The 22,493-nt window shown below is 39.4% G+C and overlaps 1 protein-coding gene across 7 annotated transcripts in view; it reads left to right on the top strand.

The window, feature by feature from the left end:
• Positions 1–22,493, top strand: part of RBMS3 (RNA binding motif single stranded interacting protein 3) — a 719,476-nt gene that overhangs the window by 209,585 nt on the left and 487,398 nt on the right. For 6 of the 7 annotated variants that reach the window (XM_054189953.1, XM_054189954.1, XM_054189952.1 and 3 more), the window contains one exon: positions 5,517–5,690. In XM_054189953.1, the coding sequence (XP_054045928.1) occupies positions 5,517–5,690 (174 nt within the window). The remainder of the gene's footprint in view (positions 1–5,516; positions 5,691–22,493) is intronic. The other variant, XM_054189958.1, reaches the window with a different exon arrangement.

The raw sequence follows: 22,493 nt of genomic DNA, 5'->3' as shown, positions 1-22,493 counted from the left end.
CATCCAAACTTTTAAGAGCACAGGACTGTGCTTTGCATCATGATCTGATCCAAATACAGGCATATAGAGTTCCTGCAAACAGTATCTCCAGAATGGCAGTTTCTCTACTTGGCCCTTCCCAACTCCTGTAATCATTTTGACATCCAAAATAAGTGATGTCAAGTCCCTTGAAGGGATAGGGGGGAAGATGGTGGACACCCTTTAAACACAATTCCTTTCACACAAAAAAAATCCAGAAGATGCAGCTGAAGACAGCACCATTCTGTAATCAACATCCAAGGGACTGGAGACGGCTCAAATTGTGTGGGCTAAGAAAATGACATCATAGATCTGGGAAGCTGCTTTCAAAGGATGAGGTAGTGGGAGGCTGAATTCAGATGTTATTTACACCTCTTTAATCCCACTTTTTTTTTTTTTTTTAAATCAATGCGAGTAGGGAGGTAACATAGAGCAGAATATTTGAGCCTCTCTCTTCTTTTGGAGTGCCAAAGCCAATGATAATCACAGCCTTTTGGAATAGTTGGCAGTAGGGTGTCTGATAGATGTAGTCAGTCTTGCATTTGACGTGATGTACAATTTCGGAATTAGCACGTATTTTTCCTGTTAGTTTACTGCACGATGATGCTGTATTGCAAAAGAGTAGAGAGCATGGGTGTGATGACATGAAGACTAAGTCTACGTCAGAACTATTTGTGTTGCTTAATGTCCTAGTCGAATGGTGTGCTTTGTTCACTTAGAAATAGGATGGAGTGGCTGCTAGTTCTTAGGTATACTATAAGCTGCTTTAAAAGTTGGAAATGTTGCACCAGTCAAAAATTTTGCCACCATTTAACATTTGGACAGTGCTTTGAAGATAAAAAGTGCTCCATAAATACTATGTTCTGCTTTTTCCACTGTTAGACTTCACACCAGCTATTAAAAGAACTAAGAACTGAAAACACTTAAGCTCAAGAAATAGTAATGAATACTAATAATACTTTGTACTTCACTCATGCTTATGTCCAAAAAAGTTCAAAACTTTTACAAACATGAGGAAAAGGTTAGCCTAGCAGTTTTATTATCCATACTTATAAGCCAGAGAAATTAAGGCACAGAAAAAAAGGGTCATATTTTAAAATAGGCTTAGACATTTAAATTTTACAGATCTCAATTTTAGATTGCATCAGACCTTTAGGGCATAAAGGTCTGGGGTGACTTATTCAAGGGAAAGAAAATTCTCCCCTAGCTTTGTAGTATTTGTTGTTTCTGGCAAAACATAGCAAGGAGGGTGACACTACTTTTTTGTTGTAATCTGATAATTTTCTGCAGAAGTTTTCTGAGAAAAGCTGATCAGGTTGTCCCAGGAGTGACAGCAGAGGTCTACCATTGTCAACCAGAGAGATATAAATAAGACAGGGTGATGGGGAGATATGATACCTTTTATTGGAGTAATCGATACAGTTAAGGGGAAGTAGATGCACTTTCAGATCCTGAATAAAAGCCTGCGTGCCACAGGACCTGCTGGTTTGTGGTGGGTTTACCTTTGCTAGCTGCCAGACACCCACCCAGCTGCTCTTTCACTCCTCCTTCTCAAGAGAATGGGGGCAGAAAATAAGATGGAAAAGCTCATGGGTCAAGATAAAGACAGGGAAATAAATCACTTAGCAATTACCGTCACAGGCATAACTAGACTCAACTTGGGGATAATTAATTTATTGCCAGTTAGAATAAGTTTGGATAGCGAGAAGGAAGGACAAATTAAGACAATACCTTCTCCTGCTCCCTTTTTCCCAGACTCGGCTTCACTCCTCTGTTCCTGCTCCTGTGCCTGCTCCCCACCCTTACTGGCACAGGGGGATGGGGAATAACAGCTCTTACTTCCTGCTCCTCACGCTTTTCCCCTGCTCCAGTGTGGGCCACAGTTCCTTCAGGGCATATCCACGTCCTCCAGCGTGGGATCCTCCATGGATCCTGTCCCAGAGTACCTGCTCCAGTCGGGGTCTCCAAGGGCTGCAGGGAAGCCTCCTCACCTTCCTCCTGCTCTCCCCTGGGTGCTCACAGGGATGTTTCTCACTTTTTCCTTCACTCCCCGGCAGCATTTTGCCCTTTCTTAAATATGTGGAACCAGCTGTGTTTGGCATGGGGCAGCCCCAGCTGCTCCTCACAGAGGCCACCCTGCACTGCCAGACCTTGAATTCAACACATTGACTTTCCGGGTCCCTGATCTCACGTCTTAGCTCCCCGACCACCCTAGGTTAGAGCCGCAAGGTGATCAGGCTGTCCCAGGACTTGGTGGCTGGCGGTGCAGGTGTCTCTCTTCTCTGGCTGACAACCTGGATAGCTTCAAGATTTCAAAGCCAATTATCCTGGGAGTGTCTTTGTGTATTGACTTTTGGTTTGTTTTGGGTTTTCTTCTGGAGGTAAGCCAGCAGAAAGAGAGAAGCTTTAATCAGGTCAGAAATAGTAGCCCCCCTAAAAAGCCGTTCAGAGCAGAGGGGTCTTCTCACAGGGACCTTTTTCCCACGGCCACCCGGTCACCCTGAGGGGGAGTGGGGTCCGTGTGGTCTCGCTTCCCACCCCTGCGTCCCGGCGTGACCTGCACGGGTAGGACGCCCAGCGCATCCTTGTTGGTCTGAATGGATCACTGTTTCTAATGCATCCCCCATGAAGTGGGAGCTGGGTGGAGGAGCAGAAGCAGGGGCAGAGGGGCTCATCTCTGTGCCTGGATTCAGCACTGGTTCTGAGCCGAGCCTCTAGCACAGTGGAAGATATGGGAAGGCATTTTGTGTAGCACACAAGCTTGAAACAATTCTCAGTCAACAGGCAGAACGATGTTCAGCATCTGAGGCAGGCTGTTTAAAAAGCAGGCTTATTTTTCCTCCTGTTCTCTAATACAGGAACAGGTATTGTGCACATCTGTATAGTGCTAATGGCACGTCTCTCCTTACTGTAGCAGTGTTCGCTGCCATAATGAAAATAATCAGTTAACAATTATCATGGCTGACAATGCATCTTCCATCCCATCAAGCCACAGATATTTTCCACTGGTCCATACAATGCAGACCCATCAGAAATAATAGGAAGGAGCGAAGCTATTGTTAAGTTACAGCAGCTCAATATTCACAGAATATTCGGCCAGGGATGAACTCCTCAAGAGGAGTTAATAAGCAGCCACGCTTGAATACCTGATGTTTATAAAGGGGAGAAATGTACACGGAGAAGTACATCATGGCTAAAAACCTACTTGATCTGTCCAAAACAAAGCCTAGCCTTCGTCTCTCTTGTAGAAGCAAGTTTACCAGGGCCCAGAAAGAGAGATTTGTCTTTGAGGAGCGATCTGAAAGATAAGTAACACGTCAAAGGAAAGAAAATGCAGTTTCTACTCCTTGGGGAAAGAGGGTAAAAGGGGAAGGGGAAAAAAAAGAAAAAAAGAAAAACATTAAAACCCTTCAGATTTTTTTTCTAGCTGTAGCCGTAGCCTCTTTCCTTTGATTTGTCATGATTTAAATTCATACAAAAAGATTTATTTCAAATAAGCCCCTTTAACTGTAGGGGCAGATTTTTTTTTTTTTTTCCCTAAAGCCTTTTGTAAGAACAAAGTAACCACTTGTCACACACAGTGACTAATGAGAGTTTAGTGTGGGTTTTAGTGTTCATTCATACGCTTTGTGTTCAGCTAGTCGTAAGTTAAATCTTTAGAAATCACACCGCAGGAATCCTTCGCTTAGGGGTGGGGGCGGGAGGCGAATCTGTCGAGATATTGAGAACTGGTGAGCGGAAACTGCTCTTTTCAGGCTTCCTAATCGGCGGCACAGGAAATAAACACATGCAGGAAGTCGTTTGGCCTTTTCTTGAACTTAAAGTTTATACAGCAATTGATAACCGAGGCAAACTTTGTGTACTTAAACTTTTGAAAATTAAATGACATAAAGAGGGCGTGTTCAGCCAATGCCAGCATGGCCTGTAGTTTCTACAACCAGCTCAACTAAATACAGTATTAAAAATTGGAAAAATTATACAGGGTATTTATTTTTGTAGCTAGAATGCGTCCTTGAGACCTTTTTCTACGTCTTCTTTCCGTCCCCTTTTCCTTCCATTTCACTGATCCTTTCCCTATGAAACTGAGCTGAAGCATTGAAATGAAACTGAAAGTCACGTTTTCTCTGCCTCTGCATCAGACTCGGCTCTTTCATCCTTTCCCTGACCTTCTCATTTATCTTGTAAGCACTTTGGGGTACGGATGGTCTTGGACTGTGTGAAACACCTTGCTTGACAGTGGCCTGTATTGATATTTGGTTAATGCTACGTATATTGTGTATAAAAGTTGTCTTTGAAAGGAGGGTAAAAACAAATGAAGCGTCACTCTTGAATATAGCTTTTGAAATTGATAGCATCAATTTACTAACAAGGACATTTATAAGCATTTCTAAGAAATGTTATTTGTGTTCGTATTTCTCAAGTTTTCACTGTATTACTAAGGTCACTGTGAATTTAATGCTTTAAAAAGAACAGTTTGAGGTTTATAATAATTACAATTAGTTGGTGTAAGTTTGCATGGGATATTGAGAACAAATTTGCCAATAAAAAGGAAGCAAGCAAAACCCAAATGCAGAACAGAATACGGAGGAAAAAGTACATTTGCATGTCTCTGAAGACCAACCTAAATATCTGCTAAAAATGCATCCACTTCTAACGCATCTTCTACTTTTTTTGAAAATTATTTTTTTTTCCTGCCCTAATAAACCACTCCTATGAGTGCAAGCATTTACTAGGGATTTGGTTTTTTTAAAATGAGGACTAGAAACAGAAAACTGCAGTTAAAATAAAGTAAATAAGAGAAAGCCAGAAAGAATGAAAGCAAATTACATATTTGTAGTCTGGGTTACTTTCAGATGAAATTATCGAATTAACTTTAAGAAAAATAAATTAAGATTTTGTTGGGTTTTTTCTTCTGCTGCTTTTTAAGTAGTTAAAAAAATGTCATGAAGTTTCATAGTCTGTTTAGAAGTTTACACATTTGAAATGTAGGAATAGTGCTGTGAAACGGCTTGGCCTCACCTAGCCACTAGATGGGATTTCAAGACTTCAAGAGATATATCTAAACACTGGCCCCAAAATGCCATTTACTGTAAATTGGACATAGCTGATCAAGAGTTCAATAAATGTCAATATTTAATTCATTATAATAAATAAATATGGAAGTTTCAACTATTAATCTTGCAGGATTGCACCCTCTACACATTTTCAGGACATCCCCTTATCTCTAAAACTTATCCGTTGCCCATTTAATTTAGATCCCAGACTGAAGTCTAACAGTAATCAGACTTTTTGGCGGGGATTACAGTGACATAGCTGTTTCACTGATATCTCTGAAGGAATCATTTTCTTGCTTTTCCCAGCTCCTTACAGGAAACATTCAAGTTTGTTCCAGACCGTGTCGCAGTATGTATATGCACAATGATGATATGTAGCTGCATTGTTTGTATTCTTCTACCCTAAAAGCTATTTTTACGTTGCATTTCTTTCTTTTTTGATAGTCCAGCTCCACAGTGAGAACGTACCAAAACAGTAAATCGAGAGTGACCATGAGCCCTGGCTTTAGCTCCCAGTGGAATAGCAGCCAACCCGCTTGGAATACATACACCTTTCCAAGAGCAAGCTTGCACTACCAGTCTCATGCTAGCTACACCTACTGTGCTGGACATCCTGCTGTAAGTAATTATAACCTTTTCTGCAGTTACCTGAATGAGCTGTGTGATTCCCTGGGAGGTGGAAGCGCTCGGGGGCTGACAGTTCAGCACACTTCACCAGCGTTCCTGGTGTCCCACGGCAGTCAGGACGGCTCATGTGTACTAACCGTAACTCTAGAAAATATTAGAATGCGTCTAAGACATAAGCAAATGTGAAAGTTTCATGGCTCAGTAGAAATACATATATTGTTGTACATTTAGCAGTCCTTCTCCCCGCATGAAATTACTCTTGTGTGCCTGGGTTTCAGTGTCAGGGATGTGGGCTGGAAAGCAGTATTATTGATGGCTTCTTTTCTGTTTCTAGTGAGTCTGTTAGATGAATGAATTATTCTTTCTATTTCCGAGATTTTAAATCGTATGGATGAGTCAGTGAAGGAAGACATCTCTTCTCATCATTAGATTTTTTAATATTCACTACTTTATCATTAATGTGATCAGTAGTGAGCATGCAATCTCGTTGCTAAGCAAAGACTACTGGTCTTCTGTAATTTGCATGAACTGGTGGCCCAGAAGAATGGGGAGGGGGGACGCGCTGTTGTTGTGTGCTTTAATTTGACAACCATGAAAGGGTCACAACTGAAGGCTGATGGTGGGTTTTGTGATATTGGTGTAGCAGACTGCTTATGGCAGAGCCCTTTCATTCTTTTAGTTTCTGATTTTGAAAGACTGAGAGAGAGTTAAGTGGGGAAGACCTTGTTAGCGTAAGCAATCTTTCTTTTTACAGCCAGCCTACACTTTGTTTTTTTAATGTTTGGATTTGAACTTAGCTTTGGATATTGTTAGAACTTCTTAAAGGACGTACTATCTTAACATCCTGTCACATGTACGTAATGAAGTTTTGCCATCCTATAGTGAATTCCAGTAGGAAAATAGGGGAAAGTGCAGCTTTTACTGCAGAGGGGAAATTGTGCTATGCAATCTTATTGCAAGATCTTTGTGATTTGATTTAGATCTGCTATCTTACCTGCCAACAGACTTTTGGCCAGCAGTTTGGGTTAGGAATTGTCTCAAGCATTAACATGGTAATTGAAATAAAGGAGGTGAATAAATTTGTAAAATCTTATCTCCTTTCTGAGGTGGTGAGATCTCAGAATGAATTAAACATCTCTGTGGATTCTGCTGTTTGCTCAATTCCATTACGGTGTCATTGAAAATGATAAAAACTGTTGTGAAGGAAAAAAGGTATTTGGCATTGGAAGGGATCAGATATTTTCCTCGTTTGGAATGGTGGCTCAAAAAGAGTCCCTGTACAGCTTAATTTAACTTAAACTGTGGGTATTCAAGTCATTAACTGCTCCTTTAACTTTGATCATTTAGAATAAACACTACCCTTTCTGTGAGTCAAGCTTTGACTCTACTAAGCAAAAGAGCATACAAGAAGAATGCTATTCTTTCCTGTAAGATGTTTTAAAAATAGAGACGTCTTCGTATCCATATGAATTAAAATGTCAGTCAAGGCACAGGAGTCATTTTTTTGGCTAATTCCACAGCTCCTTTTTCCTTTCTTTAGACTGAAGCTGATGATACCTCAACTAGAATTGTTTTACCTGTACAATATTTGTTTTCATTGAGCAACTTGATACGTAGTTGTTGGAAACGCTACTTCAATGTGGAAGTCGATTTAGCTGATTGCTGGTAAGTAGGGATTTCAGAATAGCCAGAGTTGCATAAACCTTTGTGCAGATGAGAAATGCCAAACCCAAGTAGTTAAGTACAAGATAAATAACTAAATTGTTTGATTAGTCCTGCCCTCAGTGTCCCTGGGTTCAACTATTTAGAAAATTTGGCACATTTCTTGGCTCCTGCTCATCTGAGGAGCTCTGCTGAGGTGCTACTCAGCACGTGACTGGACTGATTTCCCGGGCTGGTGGTAAGAAGCTGTACAGGTTAGCTGCCATTGCAGTGCCTACCACTGTGATGGCTGCTTTTTCCATGCCTTCCCTACTTCTGCATGCTCTGAGGCTGTAAGCGGGGCCTGAGCCAGGCACTCCAGCAAGCTCAGTTCCTCCCTCCTGCAGCATCAGCTGAAGGTCAAGTTTTCCAAGAGAAAACAACGCCTTAATATGTGCTTAAACACCTGTGGCAGCATATATGATAAAGTTAGAATTAGTCTGGTTCCTAACTTAGATTTATTTAATCTGGGCTCAAACCAACCCTTCTATGGCAAATGACAACAATAAAAGCTGGATATGGAGGAGCTCCTTTATTCGTGAATCTTCCCAGTGTAACATGCTCAACTGGATATCTACTATACTTCAGAGGATTTTATTTGCCCTCATCTGACACAGGTTCACCCGAACAAGCTGTACATTTTATTGCTGTATGAAGCTGTTTCTGCAAAACCTCCCACATGGAATATGTCTGAAGATCATTGTAGTTTCTTGACGCTTTGGAGGCTAACAAACTTAAGAGCACTTTGCAAGTTCAAGGCAGACAAATGTCAGGGAGTTGGATCTAGCCTTGAAGTACTTAAAGATATTAGCCCCTGGAGAGAGAGCCAAGAGAAAAGCTTTGGATTTCTCTACTGTTTGGAGAAAAGCTGAAGGAGACAAAAAAGATTCATATTAATTGGGCCAAATGTAACTCAAAAAAAATAAATTCCCTAATTCATTTTTTTTTTCCTAAATGAAAGAAAAAATACCATACAAAGTGCAGGGTTAAGAGACCCTTACGACTCTGGCTGGTCCTGAGAAATATGTCCGAGCCAAAGCTGGGTGTTTTTTATTTTATTTTATTTGAGAGCACACTCTGCATCTCCCTTCCATAGTGCTGCAATTGTTCATTAAAAGCAGTCTTTCCACCCTAGGAAAGAAAAGAACAGGAAGTTTGTTTAAACAGAGTAATTTTTCAGCTCTTGGAGTCATCTAAGGGAAAAAAAGACTGCATATCATCCCAGTCAACAGTGCAATGCAGTTTTTGAACAAACAAGAAGATGCTAACTTCTCCTGTCTGTACTGGGAGACAGGATACCCTGTAGGATCTGTGTACACTAATATGAGTGATAATGTGGTAGATGGCCCTTACAAAGTATATGTTGACTTGTTTTGATAGTAGGGGCTAGAAATGCCTCTGGTATTCACATGCAGAGGCTTGCAGACAGAAAAATACAGTGTGTAGTGCTCAGAATAGGAGGAGACACCTAGGCATCTAACATGCTTATCTCTTGAACTTTCTTCACGCAAAGAAGATAAAAACGAAGACAAAAAAGTAGTCAAAGTAATTCTGATTATCCCACTGGGCAAGATGGGAACAGTCCTTTGAGCACTTTCACATCTGTGCAGGTTTTCTACCCATGCTTTTTCCAGTCTCTCAAAGATCACTTAATTTCCCTTTCTCCACATTTTGCTAGAAGGATGATTGAATTTCAGCAGATCTTAGCAAATCTTGTCCAGTGAATTAACTCTAACAAATGACTACTTAAATTGTGCTGTAATTTTAAAGAAGTACACATGTAAAGTGGGCAAACAAAACACAGATCTCATCTGCTTTTGACTATTTTAGTTGAAATTCTAAGGGAGTCTCTTATGTCTTTCTTGAATATTCATGTAGCAGTCACAGATATCTGCCACGCTCACTTATGTGGAAGTCAGTCCTTACTTATGAAGGAATTTGGCAACGTGATACTCTCTGATGAAGCACACAGTACTGCTGCAGACTGAGTTACCCTGCAGGGTTTAAACCTTTGTTGTAGGCCCATGGGATCATGAATTTAGTTGCATGTATTAATTTCTTCATGTGCATACATCTCTGTTGCATATGTGATGTCTTTGCATTCCTTATCTAGATATGCAACTCCACATACGTAGGACTTTCCGCTAGAATCCATTCTGCACTCTAATGGGATTTGGTCACGCTCCACTAGACCAGTGACAGCCTTCAAAGCATGATTGGTTAAATCTGTAAAGTTATTATTTGGAGCTCTACAGATAATGTTTACAAGCTGCTACATCTGAGTTGTCATATGTGGATCAGACAATCAGTTTGCTTAGCAGTACTTCTGTCCCCATTCCAACACTCTGTCCCCAGACTTCTTTCTGCTAACTTCTTTAAATGCATGATTGCTTCTGAAAATATGCTCTTAGTGGGAATGTGCAAAGCAGAATTTAAAAAAAAAAGTGACGCAGAGCTCTATAAGACGCTACTGGCCTTCTTTCACTCACTTCTCTGAGCCCTAGTAGGATCTCAGATCTTTAATCTTAGGAATCTTAAGACCCAGTAGAAGGAGCTATAGCTCCTTTTACACTTGCCTGCTGACAATCCTTGGACAGAAAAGCAGAAAGGGAGCAAGGCTGTCACTGTGGGCAACACTAATGGAAGGTCCTACTCACTGTCAGCATGACTATGCAGAGTCCATCGGAAAAATTTCCAGTGGCAGGTAGGTAACCCTCATTGCTGATGACAGAACTGCAGTACTGCAATATTGCACAACTGTAATGCTTTACGTAAACTGGCTGTTTTGATCATTACCACACAAATTGCATTAACATCTGTACTGAGGTCTCAGTGATTGACTTGTTTAACAACTTATTTTGTATACATTTATAGAATTAGAAAACCTACCATTTTTATGTGATTAGATAATATAATGTTTAGGGGCCACCTGGGAACGTGAGATGCAATTATTAATTTGTATGTATACATATACATATCTAATGGCTAGAAGATTGTGTGATTTATATTTATGTACACAGATAAAGTTTTTGGCTAAAATTCTTGCAGAATGACATAGGAAGGTCTTGGATGTCAGTCTCTTCTGATGTGATCCAGTCATCTAAAATGTAAACCTTGTTAGGGAACACATTCTTGTAAGTGTAATATCCTACTCAAAATCAGTTCTATAGCACAGAAATAAGATTGACAGAAGCAATATACTGATACATGCCAGATTCTTAAGGTATGCCATAAATTATATGATCACATGCTATAATGCAAAGATAATGTTTTAAGAAGCAACTTTCCTTAAATCCAGGGAGTGTTCAATACATATAGTGTGGGTGCCCAAATCAAAGCAGGCCTTTATTTCTCTAGAAATATAAGTAGAAGAGATCAGCACTCCCCATTTACTTTTTTTTTATACCACGATCTTTCCAGTGAGTAATTCTGTCGCACATCTTTTTAGAGAACGAGACAGTGCTAAGAGTTAAATGCTTATGCAGTATAATACTGTCCTCTATCATCACTAATTTCCAAGATATCTGTTTAAACAGAAGCTGTCACTTTCTGATCTGTCTCGAGCCTCCTGCCTGATTCATTTTGTAATGTCACGAACAGTGGATTGTGGATTCATGGAATAGAGCTGGTCTGATTAGAGATGAAGGAACTTGCTTTTACACATGCACATCCTCATAATCAGCAATGATGGGAAAGGAAATAAATAGTACAGTAGGCATGAATTGGAAATGTCTCTCTAAGAACCTCTCAATTTCACTTGCAGTTCTGAAATCTCAGTTTTCTCTGTCCTTAACGTTAACCCATTCTTACCTTCGAGGGCCTTTCATGTGAGGTTGATCCCTACCATTCTGCAGCCAGTATTTCTTTGGTGCTACTGGCCGTTGTCATTATAACAGCCACAGGTAAAGAAAAATGGAAATGGGTCCAAAGAATCATACACTGTTGAAGGACCATTGAGCAAAATGTCTGCTACATGACACTGGTCACAGTCTTTCATTACATAAAGTGTAAGGGATGTATTTTGATCCTCTAAAGATGGTGATCGCTTTACAGAGCACTGTCGCAGCCTCAGCTTCAGAAGACCATTAGTTAATCTGGGAAAAGCTGAAGCGTGGGCTGGAAAGAGGTGGGAAAGAGATTTCCCAACCAGGAGAAAAAAAAAGGTTTCTCACCAGAAGCAATTTTTTATAATTGCTGACATGTTCCATATGAAATACTGCAAGAAGTGAGGGAGCGAATGAAAGAGGCAGTCATTAAAGTGAGAATGAAAAGGATGACATCTCCATTGCTGGGTATCAGTTGTGGTATAAGAGAAAAGCTGTGCTGGGTAGGAGGAACATAAATGAAAAACTGTGGAGAAAGGAATATTTTTAATTGACAAGATGTTGTAGCTATCAGGTGCAATGAGTGGCTTAGTGATCATATGCTAACTGCTGACATAAATTATTTATTCTGTTTATCTATTACCTCCATCTACAGGAACAGAGCCTCAAAAACATGAACTTATTAGGCCGCAAACGTAAAACACATTTTCACTGTGGCTTGGCTTCTTTGGAGAAGAGAGGGTGGAAATTTCAAACCCCCAAACAAATATGTCTCTTAATTAACTTTTCTCACCATCTGTGCTTACTTATAGCTGAGGCAAGCGGTACCAGTGACTTGTGAGATTGCTTTCAATGCTGCCTCTTTAGGCCAGCTTTTCAAAGCAGCAATCACATGCAGTTAATTCCGATCAGATCAGCTTATCAGCTCAGTTCATTGTAGTGCTTTCATAATCATTCGTGTGTGACAGCCCATTAAAACTTGGCCAGGCCTTTAAAAAAAAAAAAAATATCGCAAAATCCACGAATGTGTTTTACATTCAGCCTTTGAGGTATCCAGCGTATTTGTTTTGTGTATTAAGCTTTGAAATTGAACTTCTGTGAAGGGTTGTAGGGAAAAGTCACCCGTAATATAGGACTTTAGCCAAAGTAGTTTACTGTATTTTACCTGAAAGAGTAGTTTTATTTAAAAATATATACGATGCTGTGATAACTGTGTTAAATGCTGTCTGTGGCTCTGCTTGGCTCCTGCAAAGGTACAACGTTGTGGATGCAGCCCGGCAGGCCTGGGAGGGCTAATGTGGAGTGTGCGAAAGGCCACTGCCCATGGGTGGTTCATGTTGATCAAGTGAGGTTTTTCATTTCTGGAGGACTTCTGGTGGATGGCAATTACAGTTTGAAGTTGATTGCCCTGGTCAGAAATGGCAGGGCCTCTCAGAGGGGAGAGCACTGAAAACGCAAAATGTTTCAAATGACTTGCAACAAGTATTTTTCAAAAAGTCTGGGGTACTGGAAAAGTTCCACCTAAATTTGAGTTTGGAGATGTTTGGTTTCAGAATTCTGATTTTTATGTGTGAATGTTGTTTTAATGTTATTTTTCCCTGTATCCACTGCTCATTTACACACGACATATATTATGTCCTGTTATTCTTTCTCAATAAATTGTTTAAAAAATGTTGTGGATTGATATTTGTTGATGTCTTTTATAGATTTGTCTCTAGCTTGTATTTTAAGAGAAAAAATTCAAACTTTCCCAAGAACTTCAGGACAAAATTTTTTTCTGAACTGTTAATATTAACAAGATTGGAAAAAATCCTCCATATGTAACTCCAGTGCACTTATTTTCAATAAGAAAGATTTCTTTGTGAAAAAATAATTGAAATCTTTGAAATGGCCGAAAAATACATATCGATATATATCCAGAGTACTGGTAAAATATGTACTGCTGAAAAGTTGCTCACCACATCTTAGTGCTAATAAGGTTGACCGTTTTGGACGTGAGAACTTTTTGTTTACAAACAGAGTCTATAGGAATTTTCTGGCTGAATCTACTGTTTTATTATTGTGTGCTGAAGTGGCACATACACGCAGAAAGAAGGTATTTTTGAATAGAGCTGATAAATACAAACCAGATGCTGCCTTTTTTTCTTTTTTTTTTCCCTTTTTTTGAATGAAGGGAAGAAAATTCTCTAAATTTAGACTGTAAAATAGACTTGTAGGAGGCAGTAAATACAGACCTCAGTAAATGTCTATAATTTACAGCTACAGATATATAACTACCTATACATATCTCTACATGTATTTGTGCCTGCATTCATATATGTGTGCGTGTGTCTGTATATATGTGCTTCTAATGTTTATTTTGGTTTTGGTTTTCTGCTTTAATTTAGCAAATAGGAGGTCTGTGGTTCTAATTTAGCTTCTCCGTCTCATTTTCAGTGAGCCAGACAGGTTGTCTTTAGGTTTTGTTAGTAAAGGTGATGAATTCCTCCAGGCTCCAGAGAAAATCCTGGTATTACGGCTTGAGAGTAGATGCTACAAACTGCCAACCTGTCACATGTTTTGGAGACACCTGACACTTTTTGAAAGATTGATTATTTCAAAAGGCCAGCAACTCTGTTGCTTTCATTTTAAATAATTAACATGCTCAGGAGACTTCCTTGTTGTATTGAAGCCCCCAAGGGTGAAGAGTTTTGGACTAGTATGAACAAATACTGCTTCAAATACTTTTGCTGATGGAGTTTGCTCCTGATCTTCTCTTTTAATTTTAATTGGGGGTATTGATTTAATATAAACCCACCCAATTTAGTGAAGGCACAGGGGATGAAAATTTTCCTTTTGCGCTTAGACCTACCTCCTTGCCTTGAAGTTTTATTTACACCAGTCTTGCAAAAGGGATGATATTCAACAGTACTGTCAACAGTGACTTCTGTTTACAAAGGGAGCTGGAAGAAATGCATGTCTGTGGCAAAGACTGATTTGTCAAAATTGAAATGTTCTTTTGATGAATTTTCGGTTTTTTTACCCTTAACAAATTTCAAATGTTATTGCTTTACTGGAAACCCAAATACTGACCGAAGATCACTTATCCCTTGCTGTTTTCTGGCATATGTTCCATCAGCGACTTAGACACTTTGTTGAGAGAACATGATCTACAAAAGACCAAAACTCAAGAGTTCCTTGCATGGCCATGATTAATCTTCTAAGCAATCTGAATGTTGATCTTTATCACCTCTGTTGAAATGTTTGCTGTTGCTTTTATTAGCTGGATTTCCTTTAAAAGAAACACCTTGGGAGATAATGTGATCTGTGTGTCAACCTTGGGCCTGTTTTTCAGTCATTTCTCTACTTTTGGGCAGTTTCAAGATGAAGGTTACTGTGGGAGGACTTTATGTTGGGGAAACTGGAAGCATTGTGTGGAACATGTTCCCACAGGACACATGAAGGAGGGAGCTGGTATTTTTGAGAAGGGAAAATAGAAATCCACAAGCAAAGAGGCTATTTTTTTTTTCTGTGTCTCAGGGAACAACTCCTCATAGTGCTCTCGTGACTTTTTCCTGGATAAGGGCTCTGTTGACCTCAGAACTGTACTGTAAAAGAAGGTCCCTGTCCCAAAACATGTAACTAGATGGGACAGAAAGTACGAAGGGAAGCAGGGGCAGTGAGGGAAGGGATCCTACCCAAGGGCATGCAGCTGTTGAAGAAAAAGAATGGCAGTAGGCTTTGGTTTTCCTTAATTTCAGGTTGATGCCTTATCTGTAAGACCGGGCATTTTTTTTTTCTGTATTTTTTCAAGTATATAACTAGACAGTGTTTAATTTTGTTCTAAAACCTGTAACTATAAGGTGATGGAGGGGTTTCCTGAAGACCAAAACTTCTAGTGCAAAGCAGGTATGGTTAATTATGTTCTTTGCTTTTAATCAGTATCTCTCTTCTGTGTTATATCAAGTTCTCATTGCGGGTATTAAATACTGATATTTATACTTTAGGGAAAGAGAAACATGCTTCCTGCAAGGGCACCTCCCCGCAAGGCATCACCCTTTTGTTTCTTCGCTTTTATTTTATTCAGGGGGTGTCAATATTTTAGCATAGTTTTCCATGCTGCAAGATGGACTGCCTGGATTTTGCCAAACAGACTGACTACCTTTAGGTTCCACAAGGAGCGGAATATTTTCCATTTGGTCCATTCATGTGCAAATACCTGTCTTTGTTGGGTATACAGGCAGCTTCCATGCAAGAGGAAAAAATTTGAAAGGGCCTGGAAATATCGCAAAGATCTTTGCGGAGATTCTCTACAGTATTTTCACCTTTCACGCTTGTTTCTCGTCTTTTTAAGCATTAGCCATTTGGCATGGTCAGGTGCTAGGTATCTCCTGGCACCCAAGGCAAATGCTCTGTTGAGGCTCTGTCCATCTGCCCTGGTGACCTTCCTTGGATGTCTGCCATCATGGCTCAGAGGAAACCAGAGCCGCCGCAGATCTCTCTGCCAAGCACTTGCAGTCAGTAAGAGCAAATCTCAGCCTTTATGTTCAGCATGGTCACAAACTCTCTACGGCTGGACTCAATGATCTTAAAGGTCTTTTCCACCCTAAATGATTCTATGAAACAGTGTGAAGGTTGTCAGGAGATATAGGCTGTGGTCTGTTCCAGCATATTCACTTCTGCTTTATGCTGGGTTCCACAACTGCATCTGTGTGTGGTCTTGGAAAAGCCAAGAGGCTTTATTTGTTTCCCCACCTCACTTCATTTCTTCATTTAGATCATGTAAATGAGAAAGTTTGCCCACAAACACTTAGATGTGCAGCTGATTTTTTTTTTTTTGTATTGTCAATGATTTATTTTAAAAGCAGGCTCATTTAAACTTCTAGAAAGCAGCTCAATTTTTGCTTTGTTATCAGAGTAGTCTGTCTTTGATTGAAAGCTTCCTTTTCTTCAGAAGCTGCACTGTTAGAAATCCTCATGTTGTGTACAGCTGGATGAAGGGTTGCATTGAATTGTTTTCCTACCAAACTATAAAGTGATTTTCTTTTTAAATCTTTCTTTCCATTTGGCCGCTACTTAATGTCTTTTGTCTGCTTAAGGAGGACAGGTGCAATTATTCACCTCGGAGTCCTGGGAAAGAAATTGTAATTCAGCATGGTCTCTTAGAAAGAAATTCACTGCCCCACATACAGTACATTATGCAGGTCAAACAGAATTGTGAAAGCTGTAGCATCGTCAAGGAGAGCATACAACGAACAATGCCTGGTACCAAATCAGGCTGTTTATCTTAATACTTTATTTGGGAGTAGAAAAGTAAAAGAATTAATTATAGATTGAAGCTTGATAGAATTGTCTTTTCAGTCTTTTAAGGACAAAATCCCTTGGCACTGCTACATGAGGAAAAGGATTTGGGAAGGTTCTACGAAGGTTCATTGAGATGTAGATTTTAAAGCAGTGGTAGTAGATTTGTCATTATTTAGATAATATTTTTTTTTCCATTTATCGTGATGAAAATGGGGACTGAGACTTCAAAAACGTACACAGAATTTGTTTCTGAAGAGAGGAAGTTCTCACCCTTTCCTTAAAGAGCAACCCGGCCCACCACTGAGTTGAGATACTCTGTCTGACTATATAGAGGTTTTGGCCCAGAGTGAATATATTCAATAGATATTTAATAGATTAATGATGGAAGAGCACTGTTTAAAGAACAAAATTCTGCATTGGGTAAACTAACAGATTTTCTAGCGATGGTTACTTACAACTGCAGAGCAGCTGTCCGCCAGCATGCTTGTTGCTTGAGAATTACACAAAATTAACAGATTTAATTTAAAGATATTTAGTTCAAGTTTCAATAACTGTTTTCTCACCTGGGGGGAAAATAAGTCAAGTTACTCTTTGTGTGTATTGTGGCTCAGTCTTTTCATTGCAGTCCCTGCTTTTACTTGCTGATGTTTATGACACTTGCACCTTTCTGGGAGAAACCCATCGGGTCTAGTCTAATTCTGAAAGCAAGCTGCCACAGGATTTTGAATAGAGTCCTTTTTGCTGCTTCATCGTCAAAGAAGTCAGATGCACATTTCCCACCTTTGTTGGAATCACCAAATTTTTTCCTCCCCCTAAGTGCAAGACGACGATTTATAGAATAGATACCAGTCTTTTTAGGCAGTTAAATGTTCATGCTTTTTCCCCCCCACCCGCACATGATCAGTTAATTCAGGAGCAGAGAGATAAACTTGATGCTTTCCAGTAGAGGGTGTCTGAAGCAGTTTTCTGGTCATTTTGATTTTTCTGAAATGCAAAATGGAGTAATTTTGTGATTCTCTGCCATGGCTTTTTTGTCCTCTTTTCTTGCACCAAAGGAGGTAATTTGAGGTAAAAAGGGCAATAGAAAGAGGACAAAGCATTCAATTTGTTGTTCTTACAGCCAAGTATTGTACAATAGGCAAACTGAATATGGAAACCATCTCTGCTTATGATAAGATGTATAATTCCCTTCAGAGATAACACAGACTGCTGTGTAGATCTAAAAAATGCTCAGAGTCTGGGAACAAACAGCTGTGCTGCTGTCGCAGGACTGAGTGTACCACATGACAATCACTTTGTTTCTCCTGAAACATTAGTGAAGTAGAAAAAAAAAATAATCACATAACATTAATAAAAGAAAGCCAAGCATGTTACTGGTTTTTGAAGGCTAAGTTGCATGGCTTCGTGAATAACTTGTTTTTAAAGGGCAACCGGCATTGAAATCCTCTTAACTGACTAAAAATAAATTAATTGATTTGAAGGACTACATCTAATTTTGGTATTTTACTCCAAGATGTTCTGTGTGAACAAACCCTTGTTTACCCTTGTTACCATCTTTAGGGGTGTTTGCATTGGTAGGGGTCTCTCTTGGTAGAGTAACTTGCATGATTAAAAATGTTTTTCCTTATTTAAGAAAAAAAAAAAAGGAGGGGAGAGGAAAGATTTTTCCTCTAAAAAAGGAAAAAAAAACCACATGTGAGGAAAAATGCCAATTAAATTATGTTTTGGTGAAACAGTTAAACTGTCCATAAACGACATTTCGTATATAAAAAAGGAGGGGGGACACTACAAATATAATCTCTTTCAGCAAAAGTGAACTTACATTGTTACCTGTAACATTTTTAAGGAATTTTGTTTTCACTGTATTTAAGCTAGTCCTGAAAAATCCAACACCGTATCCCCCATCGCCCAAAAAAACCTGACAAAAAACCAGACACAACAGAGATGTCATTGCCACTCAAGGAATACTTTTTAAACTGACCTTATACATTTTTACAAGTCTTATGTCTGGAGAAATAAAACGTGTAATTTCCTACACTCAAAGCGAAAAAACTTCATTCTGATTTAAACTAAAGTGACTCAAATACAATTCAAAAGCAGATGTAAATAAGGGTAGCGATCACGAAGGGATGAGTTGGTGGTCCAAATGGGGAACTGGAGGAGAAACTTGAGAGTCATCCTGCACAAATTATGTAGCTGGAAGGTGAAGCCTTTTTCTTGCTTTGCACAGTAATAGAGTTTTGTGAGGAAGGAAAGGTTTCTTCAACAAAGTGCTTACTACAATGATGTCCAGCGATGGCTGTGGTACCAGCAGTTCTGCAGCTGTATATGTTACTCCTTGCTGATATCTTGGACATTTATAGTGCAGCTTGCAGTCTGAAGAGGTGATGGTGCGTATTGCTGTGCAGAATGTCTCCCACAGATATTTCACTTTTGGTTTTCCCCCCAAAAAAACCCTCAAAGTACACACTTGCTCTTTCTGTGTAGGAAATACAGTCTTCTCTGTAGAAAATGCAATTGGCCAAAAGCTCTCAGATGACCAGAGGTGATGAAGTCCCACTGGCCTCAACCAAGACATCCCTGTTTGTATTCATTGATGGTCTGATGAGCAAAAGTAGCCGAAGGGTGTGTTTGACTCTGGCGTGGACTTCTTTGTCATGTACTTAAGTCTTTATTATCTGTTGTATCGATACACTGAAACAAGCCTGGTTCCTGTGGTTCTAAAAAGAAGCAAACTGGCTCTTTGAGTTTTGCCCTCACCATGTTGCTTTAATCACATATATATGCTGTTTTGTTCTGTCCCCTTCTGGCTTTGATTGAGATTATGGGAGAAAGGAAAATACCTTTTTCGCGAGGCAGAGGGGATTTTTGGGGTTTTTTTTACGCTATTTTCTTTCCTGTTTTATTCCTTCACAAATGAAGTGAATCCCCCACCTACCTGTGTGGATTTTAAGAAAATAATCTTTTAATGTAAAAGTGTTTATGTTCTCATTAAGGGGTGAACTTAACATTGATTTCCCCTACCCTCACCCAAAATCTAATTGCAAACTGTAGTGGCTGGAGATAAGTCTGCTCACTAGGTTTAATGGTGTTTTACTAGTTTAATTAGGCTTTGGGTTTAAGGTGTTCCATGAGAAGAAAAGGGCTTCTCAATAGTTGGGTTAAAAAGGCAGGGAGAAACAACAGCCGTAAGGGCACTTTCCCATGTACTTGAGCATGATTAAATGTAGCAGGGGGTTCTTTCTTCACTGAGTAAATTACCTTTGTCCCACGTGTATATTGATATAAACTTTAAACATTTGGCTTTGCAATATGTCTCAGGCCGTTTCTCTCGCTGCTCAGGGTCAAGAGAGAAATTCATGAATGCTGACAGGAAATCTCTTTCTAAGTATAAGAAATAGGTGTCCAGTTTCTCAGATAAACAGAAGATTAAAATTGTCAAATTCTTTGTGTGTTTACTTTTAAACAACACACACGGCAAATGAAGGAACCTTTTCACCAGATGTATATTAGTAGTTCAGATGCCACATCATTTCTCTAGTGTCACACATACAAAATCCCTCGAAAAATCTGCCTCCCTGTACAGATTGTTTCAGCCTGGTATGGTGATTCAGAAAAGTGTTGGTTTAGGTTATTTGTTACTATTTTATAAGCCAAAAGATCTGAGCCTTCAAGAAACTCTCCCTGACATTGCCCGATGCTACTGAAGTGATAGTCGCATCAGGGTGCCACAGGGTTTTAATAGGAAGAGTGTGCATTTCTTTTACAGTGTAGGAAATGGAGAGCATTTCATAAACTTTTTCATTTTCTCTCCTACTCTCCCATCTCTATCCATCTTAAAATATTTTTCTCCTCTGTAGCATTATGACAGATTTAAGACCAAAGCGGAAACATAAGGCATAAATAAATGAACACATGATCTTTTTAATCCAAATGTAATTCATTAAAATCTGTTCAAAATCTTGTCTAATAGGCTAACCTATATTTTAAAATTCTTCAAATCTTATCCCTTGTATCTGAAATTACTTTAAACCACTTGGGACTGCTGAATGTTGGATATTTATTAAATAGTGTATAAATATATTTATATTTTTTACATTTTAATTTACTAATATTGAACCAAATACAAAGTTTACTTAAAGTTTAGTATTCAGATGACAAAAACTTGTGATGTACCTTTCAGTCAAGCTGAAGGCGTTTTCTTGGATCCTGTTTCTATAACAACATGACTAACAGTTAAAAAGAAAACAAAACGGTTCAAACCAAAGTGTGTAAATTTTTAGGTACTAAAATGTAACCAAACCACCTCTAACAAAACACTTCTGAACGTATTCACTCAGTCACTGCTTTAGTCACTGGATTTGGGGTACGCAGCCTTCTCTAGGGAGGCAAGAGCAAGGTGGGATTTAGGGCCAGCAGGTTGTGCCATCTAGTGACAATTCACCCCACCGAAGTCACCGACTACCAGGGACTCTTGCCCTGGCTCTCATGCCACCACCAGTCTGCATTGGCTCCCAAAATATCTTAAATGACATTTGCTCCACAGCAAGCTTTTTATCTCAGTTTCTGACTGAATATCCTTGTTCATTAACTACATACTAGTTTTAAACATTTGTTCCATTTTAGCTACTCTTTAAGCATGCTATTTCTAGCTCTTGCTCTGAATGCACTATTTAGTAATGATGGTGGGCAGAATAACTTTAGACATATCACTAATAATCATCTTAACCAATCTATTGTGCAGCTGAACAGATCAAGTTAATGCAGAAAGCCGAGGGGTTTGGAAGCAGTTTCCCTATCGTAAAAATGTAAGACCATTCACTTGTACATTGATTCACATTTGAAAAAAGCAAATTGCTGATCTGAACAGAAATATATGCCAGTCAGAATAAATATTGGCCTCAATGAGAGTTATTCTGTTGGAGAAAGGGATTTGATATTCAGGAGACTCTTTAGCTGTAGTAGTTGTTGAGTATTGCTTATTCAGCCAGGAGAATTGTTGGGCTGAAGCAGGGAAAGTTTATTAGCCCTGCCTTGGGCATCAAACTATTAGATTTCATGTAATTTCAGCAGGTTTATAGGAAATATTTTACACCTTCATGAGTAAATGTGAAATTTTGGGCATCGGGAAACTATATGAGCATTGTAATTTTTTTATACCATTTTCCAAATAGTGCTTGGTTCTTTGAGACCATATTGTTTTTATTACAATAAGCATTATTTATCCCTCCGTACTGTTGGTGTTCATTTTCTGTTCTAAGGAGAGCTGATATAAGGTACTGCATAACTTTGTTAAAAAAAAGTGGGGAGGAGGTTGGGGGGGTGGAGATCTGCCTCAGACAGATGAAAAATGCCCAGTGTGTCAAGGAAAATATATTCCCCAGTGTCATTTCATGCTCCGCAGGGGTCTGTTTTCTTGAGTCCAGTGCAAATGCATACTCTCAAGAAAGCCATTTTCTGCTTAATGTGGAAAAGAAGAATAAAGCAATTTTTTATTCCACTTTTATACAATCTTGTCAGGAAAGAGAGGTGGATGAAGAATTACAATCTTCAGAGATGCCATCAAGACTCCCTAAACACAAACCTTATCAACCGCGGTCTGTAATCATGTCAAATTTCACAAATTAAGCAAGACTGGATTCTGCTTTGGACACCTCCAAGGAAAACCCATGATACAATAGGAACTAGCATGCACAATTCCTTAAGCAGATCTCTTTTTCCTCAGAGTGAACAGTGATGAGATGAATATGGAGAAAGTATGCAAGCCCTCCCTTCCGTTCCCTGGAAGAGGTTGTTCACCACTCTCCTCACCCCCTCAGAATTAAAGCTTGCTCTGACCTATTTTCATATTTCGTATTCCCTGCGCTGCGTGCAGTAGAGCAGCCACAGAGCAGCACTGAGGGTTCACGCGCCCGCCTGCAAAGAGAGGGAATACGATGCGAGAAGAAGCTAAGACAGGAGAATTGATCTCTTCAATATCCCGGTG

This window comes from Rissa tridactyla, chromosome 2 (assembly GCF_028500815.1).
Source record: "Rissa tridactyla isolate bRisTri1 chromosome 2, bRisTri1.patW.cur.20221130, whole genome shotgun sequence".
Classification (NCBI taxonomy): domain Eukaryota; kingdom Metazoa; phylum Chordata; class Aves; order Charadriiformes; family Laridae; genus Rissa; species Rissa tridactyla.
Note: the sequence above shows the minus strand (reverse complement) of the source record. Positions and strands in the feature narration are given on the sequence as shown.